The sequence below is a fragment of the Ambystoma mexicanum genome, chromosome 10 (assembly GCF_040938575.1).
Source record: "Ambystoma mexicanum isolate Mex_15411 chromosome 10, UKY_AmexF1_1, whole genome shotgun sequence".
Classification (NCBI taxonomy): domain Eukaryota; kingdom Metazoa; phylum Chordata; class Amphibia; order Caudata; family Ambystomatidae; genus Ambystoma; species Ambystoma mexicanum.
The window spans coordinates 273,505,607-273,525,876 of NC_090932.1; the positions used below are offsets into that span (position 1 = coordinate 273,505,607).

Sequence of the window (20,270 nt, forward strand, 5' to 3'; positions counted from 1 at the left end):
GCAAACATGCTCTGATACATTAACAGGCAACCATTGGTAACACAACAGTAAATTAGGAGAAATTTTATTTTCTGAGTGGTCTCAGCAGCACTAGCGTAGATGAGATTAAGGAAGGAAAAAAGATACAACTAAATTAGCTATCAAGTGGGTATTGGTGGAAATCATTGCTCACATTCCTGTTGAAAATGTACAAACACTCCCCCAAAAGCACCTTTGTATCTAACACCTCTCAAGAGTGGGAACAAATAGTGAGAAATATAGGTATCGTATTAAAGTGAGATGACTGCAGCATTGGAAATGTGGCTTATATACTGCATGCCCTGCATTGGAGGTGGGTAAGGCTAGGATTTGGCCACAAAAGAGCACATGAATATTTGGGTTTGGATTGCTTGCGCCATACACAAGAGTAATGTCAAGTAGCATATCTAACCTTGTCAGAGCAGGTGTTGTCGTCGGGGCCCCCACCAATCACAAACAGTTTGCTCATGCAGCTGGTCACTGCTGGAGAACTTACAGCCTCCTTAAGAGGAGCTACCTCCGTCCAACGATTTGAAAATGAATCGTAGCATTCCACACTGCTGAGACGATTCTGCCCATCATATCCTCCAACCACATAAACCTGCAATGAATAGGGAGAATTGTTTTACTTACATCTGTATTTATTAAAAACATTTATTCACCACATAAACTGTACACTGGAGGGTTTTGGACAATGTATGCCATGGCCCTAAGGAAATGTATATGCCCTTTAAATGACACATTAGCCAACGACCTTGTGTTGGTATAAAAGGCGGTTCTTCAATTGGGTCTGGATGTGAACCTTCAGTGATCTTTACTATATGGTGCTGTGGCATGTGTGATTTAGCTCAAATGAATGATTGTACTTCCACATTTGAGTGGCGTTTTTTTCCAAACCTTTTTAAATACACCATTACTTTGCTGGTTTTGGGTAAACATAAATGTTATACAGATGTACAGCAGAAAAGGATCTATGTGCCGTCTCTTAACCAACCCACCAAGATACAGCAAGTTATCTTACAATGCATTTGTTATTTCAAGAGCAGGACTCCACAACAAGAACCTCTGATTAGCCCACCTGGAGCTTTTTTACAGTTATGTCATGGTGATTTATAATGCACACTGCTGCCATTTTCATGGTCTCCAGGCACTCTGGTGGATCTGAAGAGAAAAAGGGTGTTCGGAGGGTTAGTTAGTGGGATCGAGAGGGAGAGAGCAAGAGCGCTTTGAGGGGCGGTTGGTAGCTTCAGTTCGGAAAGAATTGTCACTGTGTGCTGAAGTTGTTTTTGGTTGGTAATCGTTTGGTGGTGTTTTGTGTATGAGGCTGTATGGGGTTCGTGAGATTGTGGTTTTGTTTAGGGTAGTTAGTTTGGTTTAGGAGGGATTGCAGATTTTATGTAGTTTGGATGGATTCAGTATTCTGCTCTTGGTATGTGTTTGTTTTAATGCTTTAGGGTGAGTATGCATGAAGTTGGAAAATTGTTAGTGGGGTTAGTGATGAGGCATGTCCTTGCCCTTCTCTTATTGGTGATGTTGGTTATGTAGGGCTCTGTTTCTTCTATGGTGGCCTGCGTTGAAGTGGCTTGGTTCCTTGGGTATCCAGGGCTAATTTGTTTTTGGTCGTTTCTCTTGTGTTGTGATGACTGTTTTTCTCTGACTGAGCTTTCCTTTTAGCTTGGTGAGTTGGAATGCCATGCTTTTAGTAATTTTCTGAATGTTAGGTGATCTTCTGTTGCTCGGATTTCTTTCGAGAGTGTGTTCCAAAGTTTTGCCAGGATGCAGCAGAATGCTGATTCACATAAGTTCTTTTTTGACCATTGTTTTGGTTCGAGGCAAATGCAGTTGATGGATCTCACTGTTTGGCTTGGTTTGCAAAGTAAGATGTGTTCCTGTATGAATTCTGCTCCTTGGCTGTGGATTGATCTTTGGGTTACGCAGAGTTTCGAAGAAAAGTATATTTTTAAGCGGTAGCCAGTTTAAGATTTTGAGTGCTGGTGTGATGTGCTCTCTGTTGGTGAGACTGAGCAGTAGTACTGCAGCTGTGTTCTGGGTTCATTGTAGTTTTTTGATGAGGTGGTCCAGCATTCTGAGATAGATGCCTTTTGCATAGTCTATTCTTGACATGACAAGGGAGATGACAGTGAGTGTTCTATGTTGGAAGGTGAGGAACGGTAATATCTGTTTCTGTGGATGTGGCAGAAGCACTTCTTTACTACTGTGTTAACTTGTGGTTCGAGAGTTAAGCTGCCATTAGTATAACAAGGTTTTTAACTACCTTGGAGGGTTCAGGCCGATTTCCCATTTTCTACAGGCCATGGAGTTGGTTTGACAGGTTGTTAGGGGTGATCATGATTTCTGGTTTGTCCAGATTGAGTTTAAGGTTGTTGGTGCTCATCCATTCATTTATTTCGGTTAGGCAGGTTGTAAGGGATGGGTCTAGTTCATCTCTTGTGCTGATTTTATAGATGATGTGTGTGTTGTATGCGTAGTTGTAGCACATCAGTGCATGTCTTTTGATGAGATGGATGAGGAGTCATGTAGATGTCAAAGAGCAGTGGTGAGAGTAATGACCCCAGGGGGACTCAGCAAGTTGCATTGTGTTTGGCTGATTTGCATTCTTTCTTTTAGAAAGTATTCTAGCCATAGTAAAGCTTTGTGCCTGAGTCCTATTCGTCCACATCTTTTAGTGTGGGTTTTGTGGTTTACTGTGTTGAAGGCTGCAGATAGGTCTAGTAATGTTAGTGGTGAGGTGATGTTGGTGTCTGCATTGGTTTTTAGAATGGAATAAAGCATGACCATATAAGTACTCCACTGGCTCATGCCATGATTAACCATTGCTCTTAACCACACACCAACATGTACTGAACCTCACCGTACATGACACTGCTCAAGAAGCACCTCATCCATTATTAAACAATGCTCGCCTTCACTGTTCCGCTTCTTACGTTTGTCCGTTTTGGCATATCTAAGCATGTTTTGCACTCTCACCTTTTAGTCTGAGGTGGCTTTGCAAGCACAAGTCTTTAAAAGCTTTTAAAAGCTTTTTTAAAACCCCTTTTTAAAAACCCTTTTAAAGCTTTTTTTAAAAGTTTTAAAAGTTATCTACAGCTCAAACTACTCTTTTTCAATATTAACTTCAGAAATCCTAAACTGAGTTCTGATAGAGATTAACTAATTGTTATCTCATAAAACACTTGCACTCACTCCAATTACATTTCCCCTACTTCTAATAGGCAAAACACCCCTCAACCTTGTGCACCATCTTTCTCTTCCTGGAATATTTTCGTGTAGGACCCTGACAGTAACCCCTCCGCAATGCCATGTTCCAGGGCCAGGTCTCTGTGGATTTCTATGATGGAAACTCTTCACCAGTCTAGGGTCGTGCACATCCTCAGCCAAATCGCCTACACCTCATAAACCTCCCCTGAACCTTCCGTCAAAACTGGCCCAGGACTTTCTTGTAAGCTGGTTTTCTGTAAGGATGACTTCAACAAACTAAAGTGAAACGTGGGATGGATCTTTAACCCCTGCGGTAATGTTACCTTCACTGTCACCGGAGGATAAACTCTATCTTAAATGGCCCAATGAAGCGTGGACTAAACATATTCCTCCCATTCAAGGCTATGTTTTTGGTAGATAACCAGACTGAATCTGCCACCTGATATCTTGTGGCGACCCTACGTTTTAAATCTGCAAAACTCTTATTACTCATCTTACTATTCTGCAAAGCTTACACCACCTTTTTCAAATTCTCTCCCATTATCTGAAGCCTGCCCTCACCCTCCGGGACCTGAACCTCCTTCACGATTATTTCTCTTAAGAAACGAGGATAAAAACCTTAATTTACAAAAAACAGTGACATAGAAGTAGAGTCTTTTGCAGTGTTGTTATAGCAAAATTCAGCGAGCCACAATAACTCCACCCATCCTTCGCCAGGTCTTAAATAACACCGTACATACTTCTCCAGCTCCTGATTGACTCCCTTAATCTGACTATTGGCTTCAGGGTGATAACTTGAGGTTAGCTTGATATTAATTGCCAACTCCTTACAGAACATTTGCCAAAATTTTGAAACAAATTGCGACACTCTGTCTGAAATAACTTCACTGGGCAAACCGTGAAGCCTCACTATGTTTTGCAAGAAGGCCTGTGCCAGAGAAGAAGCAGTAGAAGCGTCTTTAATCGGAATGACGTGCCCAGCTTAGTTAACAAGTCCACAACCACCAATATGGTCGAACAACCCATATCTGGAGGTACATCCACGTTGTTATCCATTGAAAACATGAGCCACGGACGAGGAGGAATCAGTAGCGACTTTAGCAGATTTGCAGGCTTTCTATTCTCAGTCTTGGCCCAATCACATATTTCAAAGGTCTTCACGTAATTCAAGACATCTTCCCTCATTCCTTTCTATCAGAATTCTTGACTAAGTAACTCAAGTGCCTTTCTATAGCCAGGATGACCTGCTAACACTGATTCGTGGCATCGTTTCAACACCTCCTCTCACAGACTCTCAAGAAGCGAGCATAACTTAGAATCCGAATAGGGAAGACCGTCCTTGATCTGCCTCATAGGATCTTCTCTGGCCCACTCCTCCAATTGTTCAGGTAGACGTCTGATGACAAATTTGTTCCGCAAAATCAGTGTCTTTTCGGACCTCCCTAGATATGAAGTTCTTATCCGCCAACAAAGGAAGTGGGGCTAAAGCATTCCCCTTTTCACTACCAGACTGTCATCTAGATGGAGCGTCTACCTTGCCATTCTGGTGACCAGGTTTGAACATAATGACAAAGTCATACTCAGCAAACAACAAGGACTAATGGAGTTGATGCAGCATTAAGGTCTTGGCTGAACGTAGGTAAGTTAGATTTCTGTGATCGGTGAGAACCGTCATCTTATGTCCTGCTCCCAGAAGGTAATGTCTCCATTCTTCAAATGTTGCTTGATAGCCAATAATTTCTGATCTGAAATGTGTAGTTCCTTTCTGCAGGGGAACATTTCTTGGAGAAGGAGGACACTGGATGAAGCTGACCTGTAACAATATGTTGCTGTGACAGCTCTGCCCCCATTGCAACATCTGAAGTATCCTCAACGAAAAAATGCTGCTCCACATCTGCATGTAACAAGATTGGCCCAGTAGTAAACATCTCCTTAAAGTACTAAAAGGCTTCCTCTGCTTCAATACTCCAGTCAAACTTCACTCCTTACTTCAGAGGTTTAGTATGCAGTGTGACTACCTGGGAAAAATCTCTAATGAACCTTCGGTAGAAATTCACAAATCCGATGAAACTTTGGATATCCTTTACACTGGTGGGTGTTGGCCAATTTATCACTGCTTGAATCTTGATCTTGTCCCTCTCCAGGCCCTCTGGCGATATTACAAAACCCCAAAACTCCACCCTTTCAGTGTGAAATTGACTTTTCCCTAATTTCGCAAACAAATGGTTTTCCCTTAACTTATCCAAAACTTTCTGTACGTGCTCCACATGTTGAGTTAAATTCTTTGTGAAAATGAATGTCATCTATATGAATTACGACAAAAATGTCCAGGCATTCTCGTAGCACTTCATTAATAAATAACTGGAAGTCAGCCGTGGCATTAAAAAAAAAACGAATGGCAGCACCTGGTACTCGAAGAGGCCAAACCTGGTTCTGAAAGCCATCTTCAATTCGTCTCCTTCTCGAACTCTTATTAAATGAAAGGCTCCTCTGAGGTCCAACTTAGTGAAGATCTTTGTGCCCTGAATTCTGTCTAATATCACTGATATCAAATGGAGAGGGTAGTGGTTCTTAATAGTTATCTTGTTTAAGGCTCTGTAGTCTATACAAGTTCACATGATTTTTTTCTTCTTGGGCACAAAGAACAAAGGCGATGCTGCAGGAGACTGGGAATATCTAATGAACCCTTTTGCTAAATGTTCCTCCAAGTAATCCTTCAGATGTTTGTTTTCCTTCTCAGTTAGTGCGTATATTCTGCTACAAGGTATCAGAGCTCCATCTTCTAGATCAATCTTGCGTTATAAGAGCGATGTGGAGGCAATTCACCCACTTCCTGCTCATTAAAACATACTCGAAATCATGATAGCAATCTGGCAGGACTCCTACTATAGCCTCTAGTAAATGTTTATCAAAAGCACTTCAGGTCAAACAGACCCCTACTGCAGACTCCTCAACCCTCCTTTCTCCATGAGCACTTCCAAGCAAACATTGTTCCAAACAATACTGCAAGTCTAACTCCACTGTTCTTTTACCCCAGTCTATTTTATGATTGTGTAACATAAGCCACGGCATGGCCAGAATTATTTGCAATTGAGGAGCATCAATAAGCTCAAACATATCTCCTCCCAGTGCCCACCTACCAACTTAACTCCCAACAATTCTGTTTAATGGGTCCTGACGATAACTGAGTACCATCTACCACTCTGACCTGTTCCGGAATCTCTTTCAACACTATAGGAACCCCAAGACATCTAGCCAATTTCTTGACCATGATTTTCTCTGTGGCACCCGAATCAATCACACATGGACCACCACACCTCAACTTGCCTTCCCAATTTAAGCATACGTTTAACGTGATATGTGGCACCAGCGTCTGTATTGTATTTGTCACCTGTTGTTGTCCCTTTGCCGGGAAAGATGAAGGTGAAAATCTTCAGGGGGTTCAAGGGAATTTTCCCACAAAGTGACCACTATCTCCACAATACAGACAGAGGTTTCCCATCCTACGTCTATCCTTTTCCTCCTTGGTCAAAGAGGGTCTTAACTGACTCACTTGCACTAGTCCTCCCTTGACTTCTCCAACTAGAAACTCCACCTTCAGTCTCTAACTTCTCACCCAGGTCCTACTCTCAGGCCCACGTCTCCTCCACTCAAAACGTGTCCTGTTTAATATAGTTTCCAACTGCATTACCAAATTAATGTGTTCTTCAGAAGACGTCGGCCTCTCTACCATGACTGCTAGGGCATCTTTCAACTCCTCTTATAACCCCCTGTAAAACAGAGAAGACCTCTTCTTCTCCAGCCAGCCACTTTCCAGAACCAACACCTGGAACGGAGTAATGTAGGTGACTAGATCACTGCTTCCCTGTTGCAGCTCTAACAACTCCCCACCCACACATTGAGACAGTGCACGCTGATCAATCATATTACAAAACTTACATAAATTACAGCCACGTAACTCAGTAGCTGCCCTACCCACCAAAGGAACCAACCATGTTGCTGCTTCACCCGACAAATATGAGATTAAATATGCCACTCTAATAGCTTCTGTCGGAACGCTTCAGGCTGACATAGAAAATGCAACTCACACTGCATTAGGAATGTCTTAAACCTCCTCTGCTCTCCGCTAAACAGTTCTAGGGGAGCTAAGAGTGTAGCTAGGAATGTTTCCCCAGACCTATAGCTAACTAACTGTTTATAAATCTCAACCTGGTCTAACAAGCTAGCTCCTACCTCAGGAAACAACTGTGGGGGTTCTGTTCCTGTGGCACCTCCTGTAGTAGACGGCTCTGGTAGGTCAGGTGTCCTTCCGATCCACAATCTCAACTCCTCAATTTTAGAATTTAAAACCTGTGCTTCCCTCCTTGATTCCCTCAACTCTTCCCTCATCTTGGCCAACATCTTCCCTAAAGAACCCAAGGTTAACTCTAAACTGGGTTCCATCTTCACTCGGGCAGTAAAATCAATGTGGGCCTTTCATTCTGTCAGATCCCGAAAAGGCTGAAGAATCCTGCTAACCCCTACAAAGGTCTGGACTCCACAGGTTTTAGTGACTACTGCTCAGCCGAAAACCCCAGGGGGAAAGGGGAAGTGGATAAAACAAAAAAAGATAGGACTTTGCTTAAGACTCTCTCTCCAATCTTAAGCTGTAGACCTCCTGCTCTCCCAGGTTACCTTTCTGCCTGTACTTAGAGCTTGAAAGCACCTCTGAATCCTCTTACTATCTTCACTGAAAGGTCCGTTTGTTCTGTGCTCTGGGACTTCTCTTCATGAAGTGTTAGCGAGAGGGATTCACTGGATGTCTCATTAGAGTTCTTCCACTCTTGTCTAGACTGTGTTTGTAGTTGTATTCTTTGTGTTTCTTTTGACTTGTTAAATCAATCTAATATCCTATCCCTTTTTGGGAGCCTTCTGTTGACCAAACTTGCAACCCTGGCCTATTGCTGAGTTTTGATTAGTCTACTTTTAAACAATATAATTTTTCTGTGCATCTTTCTTCACAAGACTACTTTACTGGCCTATTTATGCATGCTGCTGCCTTACACCTTTTCACGCTGCGCAGCCACGGACTACGTTCACTGCTGATTTATATGTTCCTATGTCGCTATTAGGTGCTCCTCTTCTACTCGACCTCCGGTTCACTGCGCTCATTATAAATGCTTAATTCAGGCAAACATTTGGTGTGCAGCTACACTCTTGTTTGCTTTCTATTCACTGCATTCACCCACCACGCTCCAGAAACCTCTTTACCATGTTGCTAGAATACTCTTCCTGCAGCACGTCGTCCCCACGGCAAAGAGGTTCTTTCCTCTAACCATCTAGGCCTCACCACTCGTGCATTCAGAAGCGCAATATTAGAAGCCAAAAATGGGCTCCTGCGCCCACTGATCTTCCCAGTTATCTGTTTCCACTACTGTTTACTTTGCAAGCATAAGGCTTTAAATGCTTTAAAAATGATCTACAGCTCAAAACTACTTGTTTTCAATATAACCTTCACAAACCCTAAACTGAGTTCTAATAGAGATTAACTAAAGAAATAAATACACTTAGCTTTAATATTATTGTCGGTTAATTTCTTCTATGGATTCTTTCTGGAATTACTATTTATTCTTAATTTTGCCTCGAGCTCCTGTATGCTATGACCGGCTCAGTTCATGTCTTGAATGAAAGGCAGTGAAGAATTCTACCAAACCCTAGGAGCTGCCTTTTTAGAGCCTGCAACCAATCAGACCTCAAGGAAAGTTTCCATCTTGGAAAGGGGTAATTCCGGTCTTCTGATGAAACATCCGTTAAGGAATACATTGTTGCCTCATAAGACACTTGCACTCACTTCACTTACATTTCCCCCTATTTCTGATAGGCAAAACACCCCCCCAAACTTGTGCACCACCTTTCCCTTAATGGAATATTTTCCCCGCAGGACCCTCACAACATGACACCGCTCAAGAAGCGCCTCACCCATTATTAAACAATGCTCGCCTTCACTCTTCACGCTTCTGATGTATAGCTCTTTTGGCACAGCTAAGCCTGTTTTGCGCTTTTGCCTTTTAGTCTGAGGTGGCTCTAGCAGGCGGATGTTGTAATATTACAAGGCATCTTGCCTGCTTCGAGGATTTTGTCTATAGGGACATAAAAGGGGTTTCAGTTTTTTTTCAATAAGGGGGATTTGTGGGAGAACAGCAAGTCATCAAGAAATCAAGAACTTGGGAATTATAACGTCTTCTTCAGGAGGAAGGGGAGAATACTACATCTTGTATGATGGAGACACCATCTCCCCCCGACAGCTGTCTCCTCCCATGTGATCCTCCCTCATATATCCACCCCAGGGCCAGGATCAGATAGCGACTGCAATCCCTGGTCACATGGGAGCAGCTGACTGCTGGGGACCCAGTGATTACTCCACCAGATTCATCACAGTGGTTACGGCTAGTTGGTCTTCTTCCATCTGGTTTGTTCTTATTTGGCCCGTTCTTGAGTGCCTGCCTTTCCTAGTGCCAGGCATTTCTCGCATTGTGTGCTCACTGGTTGGGTGTAGATTTTTTGTTTTGACTCTGTTCTCCAGATGAAGTTGTTTTTTGTTATTTCCATCTGGTTGTCCACAGGTTTTTAATGGTTTTGTTCTATATGTCATGGATTGTATGGGCCGTGTTATCTTTTCCTTGCTTAGTATTTCTTTTACGATTGACATCTCAGCAAATGGTACTTGCTTGAGCTGTGTTGATTTGAGTTATTTCAGGACTATCCTTGGGGCAAAACTATACTAGGGGGGCAATCTATCCTTGGGGGTCCAACTATTCGTGGTAGGGTATAACTTATTCTTATAACTAAATCAAACACCTTTACGGCATCCAGTGACACTACCACGTGGGGGCAGTATGGGAGTTTGAACTCTCGATAACATGTTGCAATCGACGCAAATTCACAGAGGTACTTCTGCCAGGCACAAAACCAGTCTGATCCCCGTGTATCAGGGAGCGTATTACGCAGTTAAGTCGTTGAGCCAACAGTGCCGTAAGGAGTAAGGATCTTGACGTCCTGATTAAGCATTGCGAGATGTCTAAAAGATTTCCAGAGTTTGGTCTTTACCCGGATTAAGGACCGGTATAATCACGGTTTCCTGCATACTTTCAGGGAGATAGCCTACACGTTATGCCTCCTCATGCACATGAAGTAGGATCGAGGCCAAGGTATCACCATATTCTTTGTAAAACTCTGAGGGAATACCATACCCCCCCTGGAGCCTCCCAGTCTTCAGAGAACGGATCCCTCCCTGTATCTCCTCAACCGTCAATGTTTCATCGATGGCACACGCCTGTTCAGAGTTAAGCTTTGGGAGCTGCATTAATGACAACTTGTCGGACACCATTGCAATGGCTATGTTCCCGTAGAGCCATAGAGAGCCCGATAGTATGCACTAAAAGCATCATTAATCATCACCTGGGAACACCAGAGGGCACCACATTCATCTATGATCTCCGTAATGGGGCGACACAGTGACTCAGACCTGCATAACCACGCAAGCAATCTCCCTGATTTTCCCCCCTCCTCATGGAGGCTGGAGGTATAAGCATCATAGTCAAACTTACGAAGTCTCTCCCAGGCCTCAGTACACCACGTCACTAGCTCTACAAGGGTACTCTCTCATTCTCTGGCACCAATGTCCCGCCTCCCCCCAGTATATAAATACTAGATTTCAACTTCTCCAGCTCAAACCGTAAAGACTTCTTAATTCCCCCAGATTTTGCAATTAATGCTCCAGTGACCACCATTTTGAGAGTCTCCCAGACTTTGCGTACAGTATCAACACTACCAACGTTCCGCTGCAGAAAATCAGTTATGCTATTATCCAAATAATCTCGAAAAGCTCTCATCAAGCAAGGCCATTCGCCATGTTGGGATTGGGGATGGAGTTCTCGCCCAGACCCACTGTATCACCAATGGTGAATGGCCCGATATTGACCTATCATAGTACGTTGTGTGCGTGAACTCCTGTAGTAATTCCACACCAACAAACAGGTAATCTATTCTAGTGTTAATCCTGTGTGGGACAGAGTAAAAGGAATAGAATCTTCTACCTGTATTCAAGGATCACCACACATCCACCAATCTTCCAACAGGTCCCGCAGGGCCAACACTGCAGGGAAAGAGTCACGCTTACAAAGCTGGATCTATCTATTAAAGCGCAGTTTAAGTCTCTGCCCCAGATCAAGATCACATCCCTTATACGGGCCAAATTACCACACAGCATCTTAAAGTATGCAGCTTGTGCCTGATTGGATGAATGTCTCTATGTTCAATGCGACAATGTACCACAACCGTCCTGCCCGCCACATCAATATCCATATCTATCAGCTTAAAAGCGGTAGCACCATCGATCCATATCAAGATACCCCTTGCAAACCTCGAGTAGATAGATACATAGCCCACCCCATCGCTACACCACACACTGTTGTTCCTCAGGCAGCAAATGCGTCTCCTGTAATAGTGCTATTGATATTCTTTTCATGCATAAGTAGGATCAAACCCTATTATGCCTCAAATAACTGTGTAAACCCCTGACATTCCACGTCAGCATCTTCAATAGTGCCATATCATACACAGGTTAGTCCACTCACCATCCATGCATTGCCTCCAACATCAGTACAGCACCACCATCTCCAACCGAGCAGAGCCTGGATACACAAAAGACATTCAGGAAACAAGTTTCGGGCCACACGGGGCCTCATGGCCCCAAGCTTTAATATGCCATACCGCACTTAAACTTGCAATGCCCAACAAATAACAAAACAAACATTTGCAATTAAATGCAAACTCGCTGTTCGAGTCAACCTGCCTCCACATGACAAAGTTTCCCCATTAGGTCAGCAGGCAGAGGAACCCAGTGTGTGGTTCGCTCCTGATCGGCCAAGTTCGTGGGGGTGCCAGACAATTCCGCACCATGAGGGTCAGCAAGGTTTCCTGTACAAGTGCCTCATCTGGAGACTTTGGTGCAGAACAAACTATTATGTCTCTAGCGTGCCATTATTCGAGTTCGCAGTAGTGCACCGTGCAGAAAGTATAGGGCTCATAGATTTTTCGGGGGGCCATGTGGGGGGCCATCAGAGGTTCCAGACCCCAATCCAGTGAGGTCCATCCAACTGTTAGCATCATCAGGGGTTTCAAAAAAGAGAGCCTTCCCTTTGTAGATCACCCTCAGTTTAGCAGGATAAAGGAGCATATATTTTAGCGCCAGTACTCAAAGCCTCTCTTTTGTCGGGATGATCATGTTCCTCTTTTTTGGAGTCAGCGGGGTGTAGTCAGGAAAATAGCATTTTTCACACTGCCACGCCACATCAACCCTCTGTCTCTAGAATGCTGGAGAATCACTTCCTTATCACGATAGTTAAGAACACGTGCTATAATATGTCACGGGTTAGCGCCAAGTGTCGGTCTACGCTGCAGTGACAGCTGCGCTCACTCAATGGTGAAACCCAGAGATAATTTCCCTGAGCCAATTTCCTGGAGGATCATGTTCTCAATATACATAGGGAGATCATACCCTTCCTCGCTCTCCGAAGGCCCAGCACACGAATAGTTGTGGTGCCGGGATGGCCCCTCAACCTCGCGCAATTCCAGAACAGCATTATGTTTCACTAGCTCTTGCACTGTCACATCTAAATTTCTAGTGTAGGCTGTCTATTGAGCTAGAGTGGCTTCGTTCTGCGTCACCCGCTCAGACAGGGATGCACATCTTGCTGCAACAGACTGAGATCAGTCTTCACTTCATCCACCTTGGTTTCAATCGAGCTTCGTAGGGCTGTGATTTCAGCCAGAAGAACAAGTGACTGTCTTACCTGGTAACGTTCTTTCAATGGGATGGTCCGACAACGTTATTCCATATCTATGACATAATCACCACAGCTGTGCTGCTTCGGAAAATCTTCGGCATCTGCGTCCTGCATCGATGACGTCGATACGCCACCCTCGAGGACCTCCTCTGACGGCCGACGTCACTGGATGTTATAAGTAGGACGCACGACACCCGCAGCCTCAGTTATAGTTTTTTCCCAGAACGTGTGGCACCAGTCTTCTGCCAATCTGACACACAAAGCCTTGCGGAAACGTAAGCTGCAATCGCATAAGAAATTCGGTAGCGGGAAAGGCAGGGAGGGAGCGATAAGGAATACGTCATCGGACCATCCCATCGAAAGAACGTTACCAGGTAAGAGAGCAACTTGTTCTTCGAGGGGATTGGGTCCTCCGACGTATTCCATATCTATGACAGACTCCCAAAACAGTACCAATGCCAGGAGGTGGGAAAAGAATTTAGAAAACAGAAATTTAGAATGACCAATCAAATTGCGGAGTAAAGGACCGCCTTGCCAAAGGCCAGATCCTGCCCACGGATGGAATCGAAGGAGAAATGACGTACAAAAGTATGTACCGAAGCCCAGGTGGCTGATCACAGGTGTTACGAATAGGAACACCCCTCTTTAGGGCAGTACAGGTAGCCATACCCCTGGTAGAATGGGCCCACAAGCCGACCGGTGGGTCCTTACCCGTCAAGCGGTAACACTCAGAAATAGCCAGAATAATCCAGCGAGACAACGTCTGTTTCGTCACAGCCTGTCCCAAACGCTTTCCAGCGTAACCAATGAAGAGTTGACTGTCCACTCTGACCCGGGACATTCGTGAAATATAAAAGCTTAACGCTCTCCTAGGATAGAGCCTATGGAGCCTCTCCTCTTCCTTACCAGCATGTGGAGGAGGATAAAACGCCGTAAGAACAACCTTCTGGCCTAAATGAAATTTCGACACCACCTTCGGAAGAATGGAAGGACGAACTCTAAGGACAACCCTGTCCTTATGAAACACAGTGAAGGGTGGCTTAACTGAAAGTGCCTGTAACTCACTCACTCTGCGAGCAGAAGTGACCGCAACCAACAATACAGTTTTAAGAGTTAACAGTCTCAAAGGGCATGAATCAAAGGCTCAAACGGAGCACCCATCAGAAACTTGAGAACAAGGTTCAAATACCAACCGGCTGTCATGATCTCTGCTTCCAAAAGATCAGGACTTGCTGACTCCCTTGGAAGCAGACCCATAACCCCGGTTCCGAGTGCCAGCCAGTCCCAGTTGGGACCTTTGGGACCCTGTCCTGGCGCCAGTGGCACCAGGCTCATAAAGATGCCCAGTCCCAGCGCTGGAAGCGCCGGGCTCATAATGCTTGGGTGGACTTACCTGCAGCAGACCATGCTGCTTACTTACCTGCCAGTTGAACCCCTGATCCTCTTCTGTTTGGGACTACTTTTCCTGTTGGGTGGGGCAGGAGCCACTCCCTAGGTTCAGAACACTGGAACTCTACTGGAAAGCAGGAACTCTTTTCTTACCTAGGCGTGGCTGTGGAAGGAGACACCTAAGCACTACAGGAGGTTATTTAAACCACACCCGATGGATGAATCTTGCTTTGCGTTATTCTGCATTCCCTGCAGCAGAACGCTCATCGGGTCTTCTGCTTCTGATCCTGGGCCTACGGGAGCAAAGGCTTACCATCCTGGAATCCAGTCTTCAGCAGCACCTGTAAAGACAAAGAAAGAACAGGTTAGCACTACGGTCTTCAGTGGCAGCGCATCTCTTACCTGGTCCATCGGCTGTCACCAACGCCTCGCGCTGCATTCCGGCATCTGAAAGACAAAAGCTTACCAGCTCTTCGCACGCTCCGGAGGCCTTCGGCGCTGCATCCCGCATCTGAAAGACAAAAGAAGGTGCGTTTAAAGACATTGGGCAACTTTATTACTCACGTGCCATTACTCCTTCCCACGCCGAATCCAGTGGGTATTCCAGCACCCTTCAGCTTCTCTAAAGCTCCGAACTTGTACCTGCAAGATAAAAGGGACAGTGAGTACGCATCGTGAAGCAGGCTACAAGCGCTTACTTACGTGCTTCCAGGCGCTTCTATGCCTCACGCGGGTTCCATCCTCAACTCTCATCAGCCCGCCATCCGCCATCGCCGGAACCCTGCAAAACAAGAGATATCATTACAAAAGACTTTTAAGACATTTGAAGTGCCCAGAACTTACCGTTCGTGCAGTTAACGACGGACAGCAGTCCTCTGAGGTCAAGAGGCCTGCACCCTTATCCAGTGAAGAAACTGGTTACGGCACCCTGCCCCGAGGCAGATGGAGAGCTCGGCGTTCACTTACCTAAGGTGAGGGTGTTAACCTTTGGGGTTCTACAGGAGAAGAGAAAGGGAAGAGGAGAGAGGCACCCAATAACCCCAGTTCATTAATCACATATTTTCTATCTGCAGACATCTTACTCTTCGAGTCAGACATACAGTGCACAGAGGTCCAGCCCAAAGAGCCAACCGTGTGTTACACATCACCTTTGAAGATACGGCATTCACCTAGTCAAGACAGGCGCCTCTGCGGGAATCAGGTGAGCGTTACAGAACGCAAAGCCTATCGCAAAACTCCCACCCAGGCGCTATGGAAACCTCGGATACCGACCAGCTAGCCCAGTTACTTGGGGAACTAAGAGCAGAAGTGCATGCAGCCCGTCAGGAAACAAATGCTCTAAGAAGGGAACTGATTATTTCCAAGGAGCGAACAGACGATCTCGCTAGACAATTGCTACAGTCACAAGCCGGACAAACTCCGTTACCCGCATCAGGGGCAAATCTTCCTTCAACATCCTCTACGAACCCAGTGCAGATCAACCTACCTGGGAATGTACCTCTGGCTTCGCCCGAACGATTTTCTGGTGACCCAAAGAGGTTTGCAGTATTTATTAATCAGTGCCGGTTGCACTTCTTATGCCGGCCAGCAGCCTTTCCAACTGATCAAGCTAAGGTAGCTTTCGTGCTTTCGTACCTTAGTGGCAATGCGGCAGACTGGTCGATCCCTCTAGTTAATCAAGATGATCTGGTTCTCCATGATTTTCAAGCTTTTCAGCTCAGTATGGAAAAACTGTTTGCAAGACATTCACAGGGGCAGGCCTTGGACAATGAGCTCCTTTCATTGCGACAGGGTAATCAAGACCTTTTGGCTTATATTGCGTCTTTCAACAGACTGATAGTGGAAACTCGATGGCCTTAGGACAAAAGGATTACGCTGTTTTATAGAGGTCTACGTGGAGAGCTCAAAGATGTGTTAGCCCAAGTAGTGAATCCCCCGCAAGACTGTTCGGACTATATTGACTTAGTCGTTCAAATTGACCACAGACTGCAGAACAGGAAGGCCGATCATTCCAAGTTTGATGCTCGAGTATTTTCCAAACCACCAACTCCTACCAAAGGAGTGGACTCCGGGGAACCCATGCAAATAGGGGGCCTGAAAGGACCACTAACACAAAAGGAGCGGGAAAGGAGAAAACAGCTGCAATTATGCCTCTATTGCGGAAACTCGGGGCACTTTCTTCGAGACTGTCCGGTGAAACCAGCCAAGAAGGCAGTAGGAGCTGCAGTTACCAGGGTCACAAACTCTGAGCAGGGAAACAACCTCGCCCGACAAGAATAGAGGTCCTCTTGCCGAGCGTTAAAACCAGTTCCGTGACCTCGCATTTCGTGATACCTATGGTCCTCATTAGCCCTGAACATCCGGATCGATTACATGCGATTGAAGCTTACGTCGACAGCGGTGCCATCGGCAATTATGTGGATCATGAAATGGTTTTGAGGATGAATCTGACTCTTTGTCCAAAGGCTGTAAAGGACGTCATTACTACGGTGGATGGTACGGAGATAGCCTCCGGACTAGTAACGCATACCACCCAAGAAGTGACGCTAGTAAGTCAAGATGGACACCATGAGAAGATCGTGTTCGATGTGATCAAGGCCCCTCAGTTCCAGATTATTCTAGGAATTCCTTGGTTAGAGAAGCACAATCCTCAGATCGATTGGCGAGCAAGAACGGTTCAGTTTCCAGAATGTGTCTCTACTTGTCACCCTCGACCTGGTGTTGCACTGGCAGCAATTTCCTCGGAGGCTCCTCAGTTACCTCCTGAATACCTAGAATTCCAAGATGTTTTCCGGAAGGATCAGGCTAACTCTCTACCTCCTCATAGGTTTTATGACTGCCAGATAGACCTGATACCTGGATCTACTCCTCCTTGTAGTAGAATTTATGCCCTCACCGAGCCTGAGAATCTTCACCTCCGACAATACCTGGATCAATACCTAGCGAATGGGTTTATTCGTCCTTCCAAGTCCCCTGCTTCCTCAGCTTTGTTCTTCGTTCCAAAAAAAGAAGGGGACCTTAGAACTTGTATAGATTATTGCGCCCTGAACCAGATCACCGTTAAGAATAGATATCCGTTACCTTTGATCCCTGAACTCCTGGACCAAGTCAGAAAAGCATGCATATATACAAAGCTGGATCTTAGAGGAGCCTACCACTTGGTACGAGTAAAAGAGGGCGATGAATGGAAGACGGCCTTCCGCACCAAGTATGGGCTATTTGAATATCAGGTCATGCCCTTCGGACTTTGCAATGCCCCGGCCGCCTTTCAATATTTTATGAACGATGTCCTCAGAGAGCTCATAGATGTATGTGTTGTTGTTTACATTGACGACATCCTCGTTTATTCTTCATCGGAAACTGAACATCGGAAACACGTGAAAATGGTCCTCGAGAGATTGCGTCAACACAAACTTTTCGCTAAGTTGGAAAAATGTGTTTTCAACGTGACTGAAGTTGAATTCTTGGGATTCATATTATCACCTAGCGGAGTGCGTATGGATTCAAAGAAGGTCGATGCAGTTCTCAAATGGCCATCGCCATCCTCTGTAAAAGGTGTTCAAAGCATGTTAGGCTTCGCTAACTTTTACCGCAGGTTTATCCCCGAATTCTCTCGAATAGTCCAGCCCATCACCGCCTTGTTAAAGAAAAACAAACGTTTTGAATGGTCTACCGAGGCGGAACAAGCTTTCCAGAATTTGAAGACTAGATTTATCTCGGCACCGATCTTAAAACATCCTCGCCCAGAACTCCCCTACATCGTTGAAACTGATGCTTCGAGCCTTGCCATGGGGGAAGTTCTATCACAAAAGGACCTAGTAACCAATCAGTTGCATCCCGTGGCATTTTGGTCCCGCAAATTCTCGCCTCCTGAAATCAATTACACTATTACTGATAAGGAACTTCTAGCTATCAAGTCCGCCTTTAAGGCTTGGCGGCATTATCTTCTGGGGGCCCGACACACCGTTACTGTGATTACAGATCACCGAAACCTGCAATATTTGAAAACCGCAAAAGCTCAATCCTCTAGGCAACTCCGTTGGGCACTATTCTTTGCCGAGTTTGACTTCATAATTAACTATCGACCTGGTACAAAAAACGGTAAAGCTGATGCCTTTTCTCGGATGGGAGTGGAAGAACATTTGATCAATCCTAAACCTGTACCTATCATTCCCGAACAAAGAATTCTAGGTGTAATCGCCACACAATCCATAGAGGAAGTTAAGGATAAAGCCAGGCTACTGGTAACTCCAGCAGACATACAGAATTGGCATCTGTAGGGAAAGGACTTTACGGTGAAGGACAACCTATTATATTTCCAAGAACGGTTATACCTGCCCAGCACAGATTTACAGAAAAAGGTAATCTCTTGTTATCACGATTCTTTAATGGAAGGACATCCCGGTATGACCAAGACCTCGGAAAAGATCAAGCGCTACTTCTGGTGGCCGTCTTGGAAAAAAGATATCAGAGACTTTATAATGTCCTGTGGAGTATGCGCCCAAAACAAGAGTCAAAAGGAAAAACCAGCCGGCCTCTTACGCCCTATTGACATCCCGCCTCGCCCTTGGCATACGCTTTCTATGGACTTCATCACCGATCTACCTCCATGCTCCGGATACAATACGATCCTAGTAATCGTGGATCTATTCTCCAAGATGGCGCATTTCATTCCACTCAAAGGCTTACCAACAGCAGCAACTCTGGCCCGAGAATTTCTCGAAAACATCGTCCGACTGCACGGTTTTCCTTCAGTTCTAATTTCGGATCGAGGTAGTCAATTTATTTCTCATTTTTGGCGAAGTTGCTGTCGGTCGGCTCAAATTGATGTGAGACTTTCGACCAGCCACCACCCTCAAACCGACGGACAAACCGAGAGGACCAATCAAACTCTGGAACAGTATTTGCGCTGCATGCTACAACAAACTGAAAAAACTTGGAAAGATATACTTTGGATAGCCGAATATGCCTACAATAACTCTGTCCACTCGGGAACTGGGAAGCCCCCGTTTTTTCTTTTATACGGTAGTCACCCTCGAACCTCGGAGTTGGATCCACTCCAAGATCTTGGAACACCAGCAGTAGACCACCTGCATTCCACAATCACCCAAGCCTTTAAGGAAGCCGTTTCTCACCTTCAAAGGGCTAAAGAACAATACAAGAAAGGAGCAGACCAACATCGGAAGGAAGCCCCCCAATATCAAGTAGGAGATCAAGTCTGATTATCCACCAAATACCTACCTCTAAAAGGACCACGCACATTCAACCCAAGATACCTTGGTCCCTATTCCATCACTACCATAGTAAATCCAGTAGCGGTCAAGTTGGACTTGCCCCCTCACATGAAGATACATCCGGTCTTCCACGTCTCTCTATTAAAACCCGTGCAACCTCAAACCCGACTAACTACATCTCCAAAACCTATTCTAGTTGATGGAGAACTCGAGTTTGAAGTCAAAAGCATCCTGGATTCCAAGATCTCCAAATCTAAACTATTTTACCTGATTGACTGGAAAGGCTATGGTCCCCAAGAAAGATCCTGGGAACCTGCAGAATATGTCCACGCGCCTCGTCTAATCAAAAGATTTCATCGAACATTTCCTAACAAGCCCAAACCCCCGGAGAAGCCTGGTTTGGGAGGGGCCTTGAGGGGGGGGTGCTGTCATGATCTCTGCTTCCAAAAGATCAGGACTTGCCCGACTCCCTTGGAAGCAGACCCATAACCCCGGTTCCGAGTGCCAGCCAGTCCCAATTGGGACCTTTTGGACCCTGTCCTGGCGCCAGTGGCACCAGGCTCATAAAGATGCCCAGTCCCAG

General features: G+C 45.3%; 1 protein-coding gene across 3 annotated transcripts in view; it reads right to left on the reverse strand.

The window, feature by feature from the left end:
* KLHL24 (kelch like family member 24) overlaps positions 1–20,270 on the reverse strand; it is a 211,490-nt gene that overhangs the window by 57,395 nt on the left and 133,825 nt on the right. For all 3 annotated transcript variants that reach the window (XM_069617834.1, XM_069617836.1, XM_069617835.1), the window contains exon 6: positions 431–619. In XM_069617834.1, the coding sequence (XP_069473935.1) occupies positions 431–619 (189 nt within the window). The remainder of the gene's footprint in view (positions 1–430; positions 620–20,270) is intronic.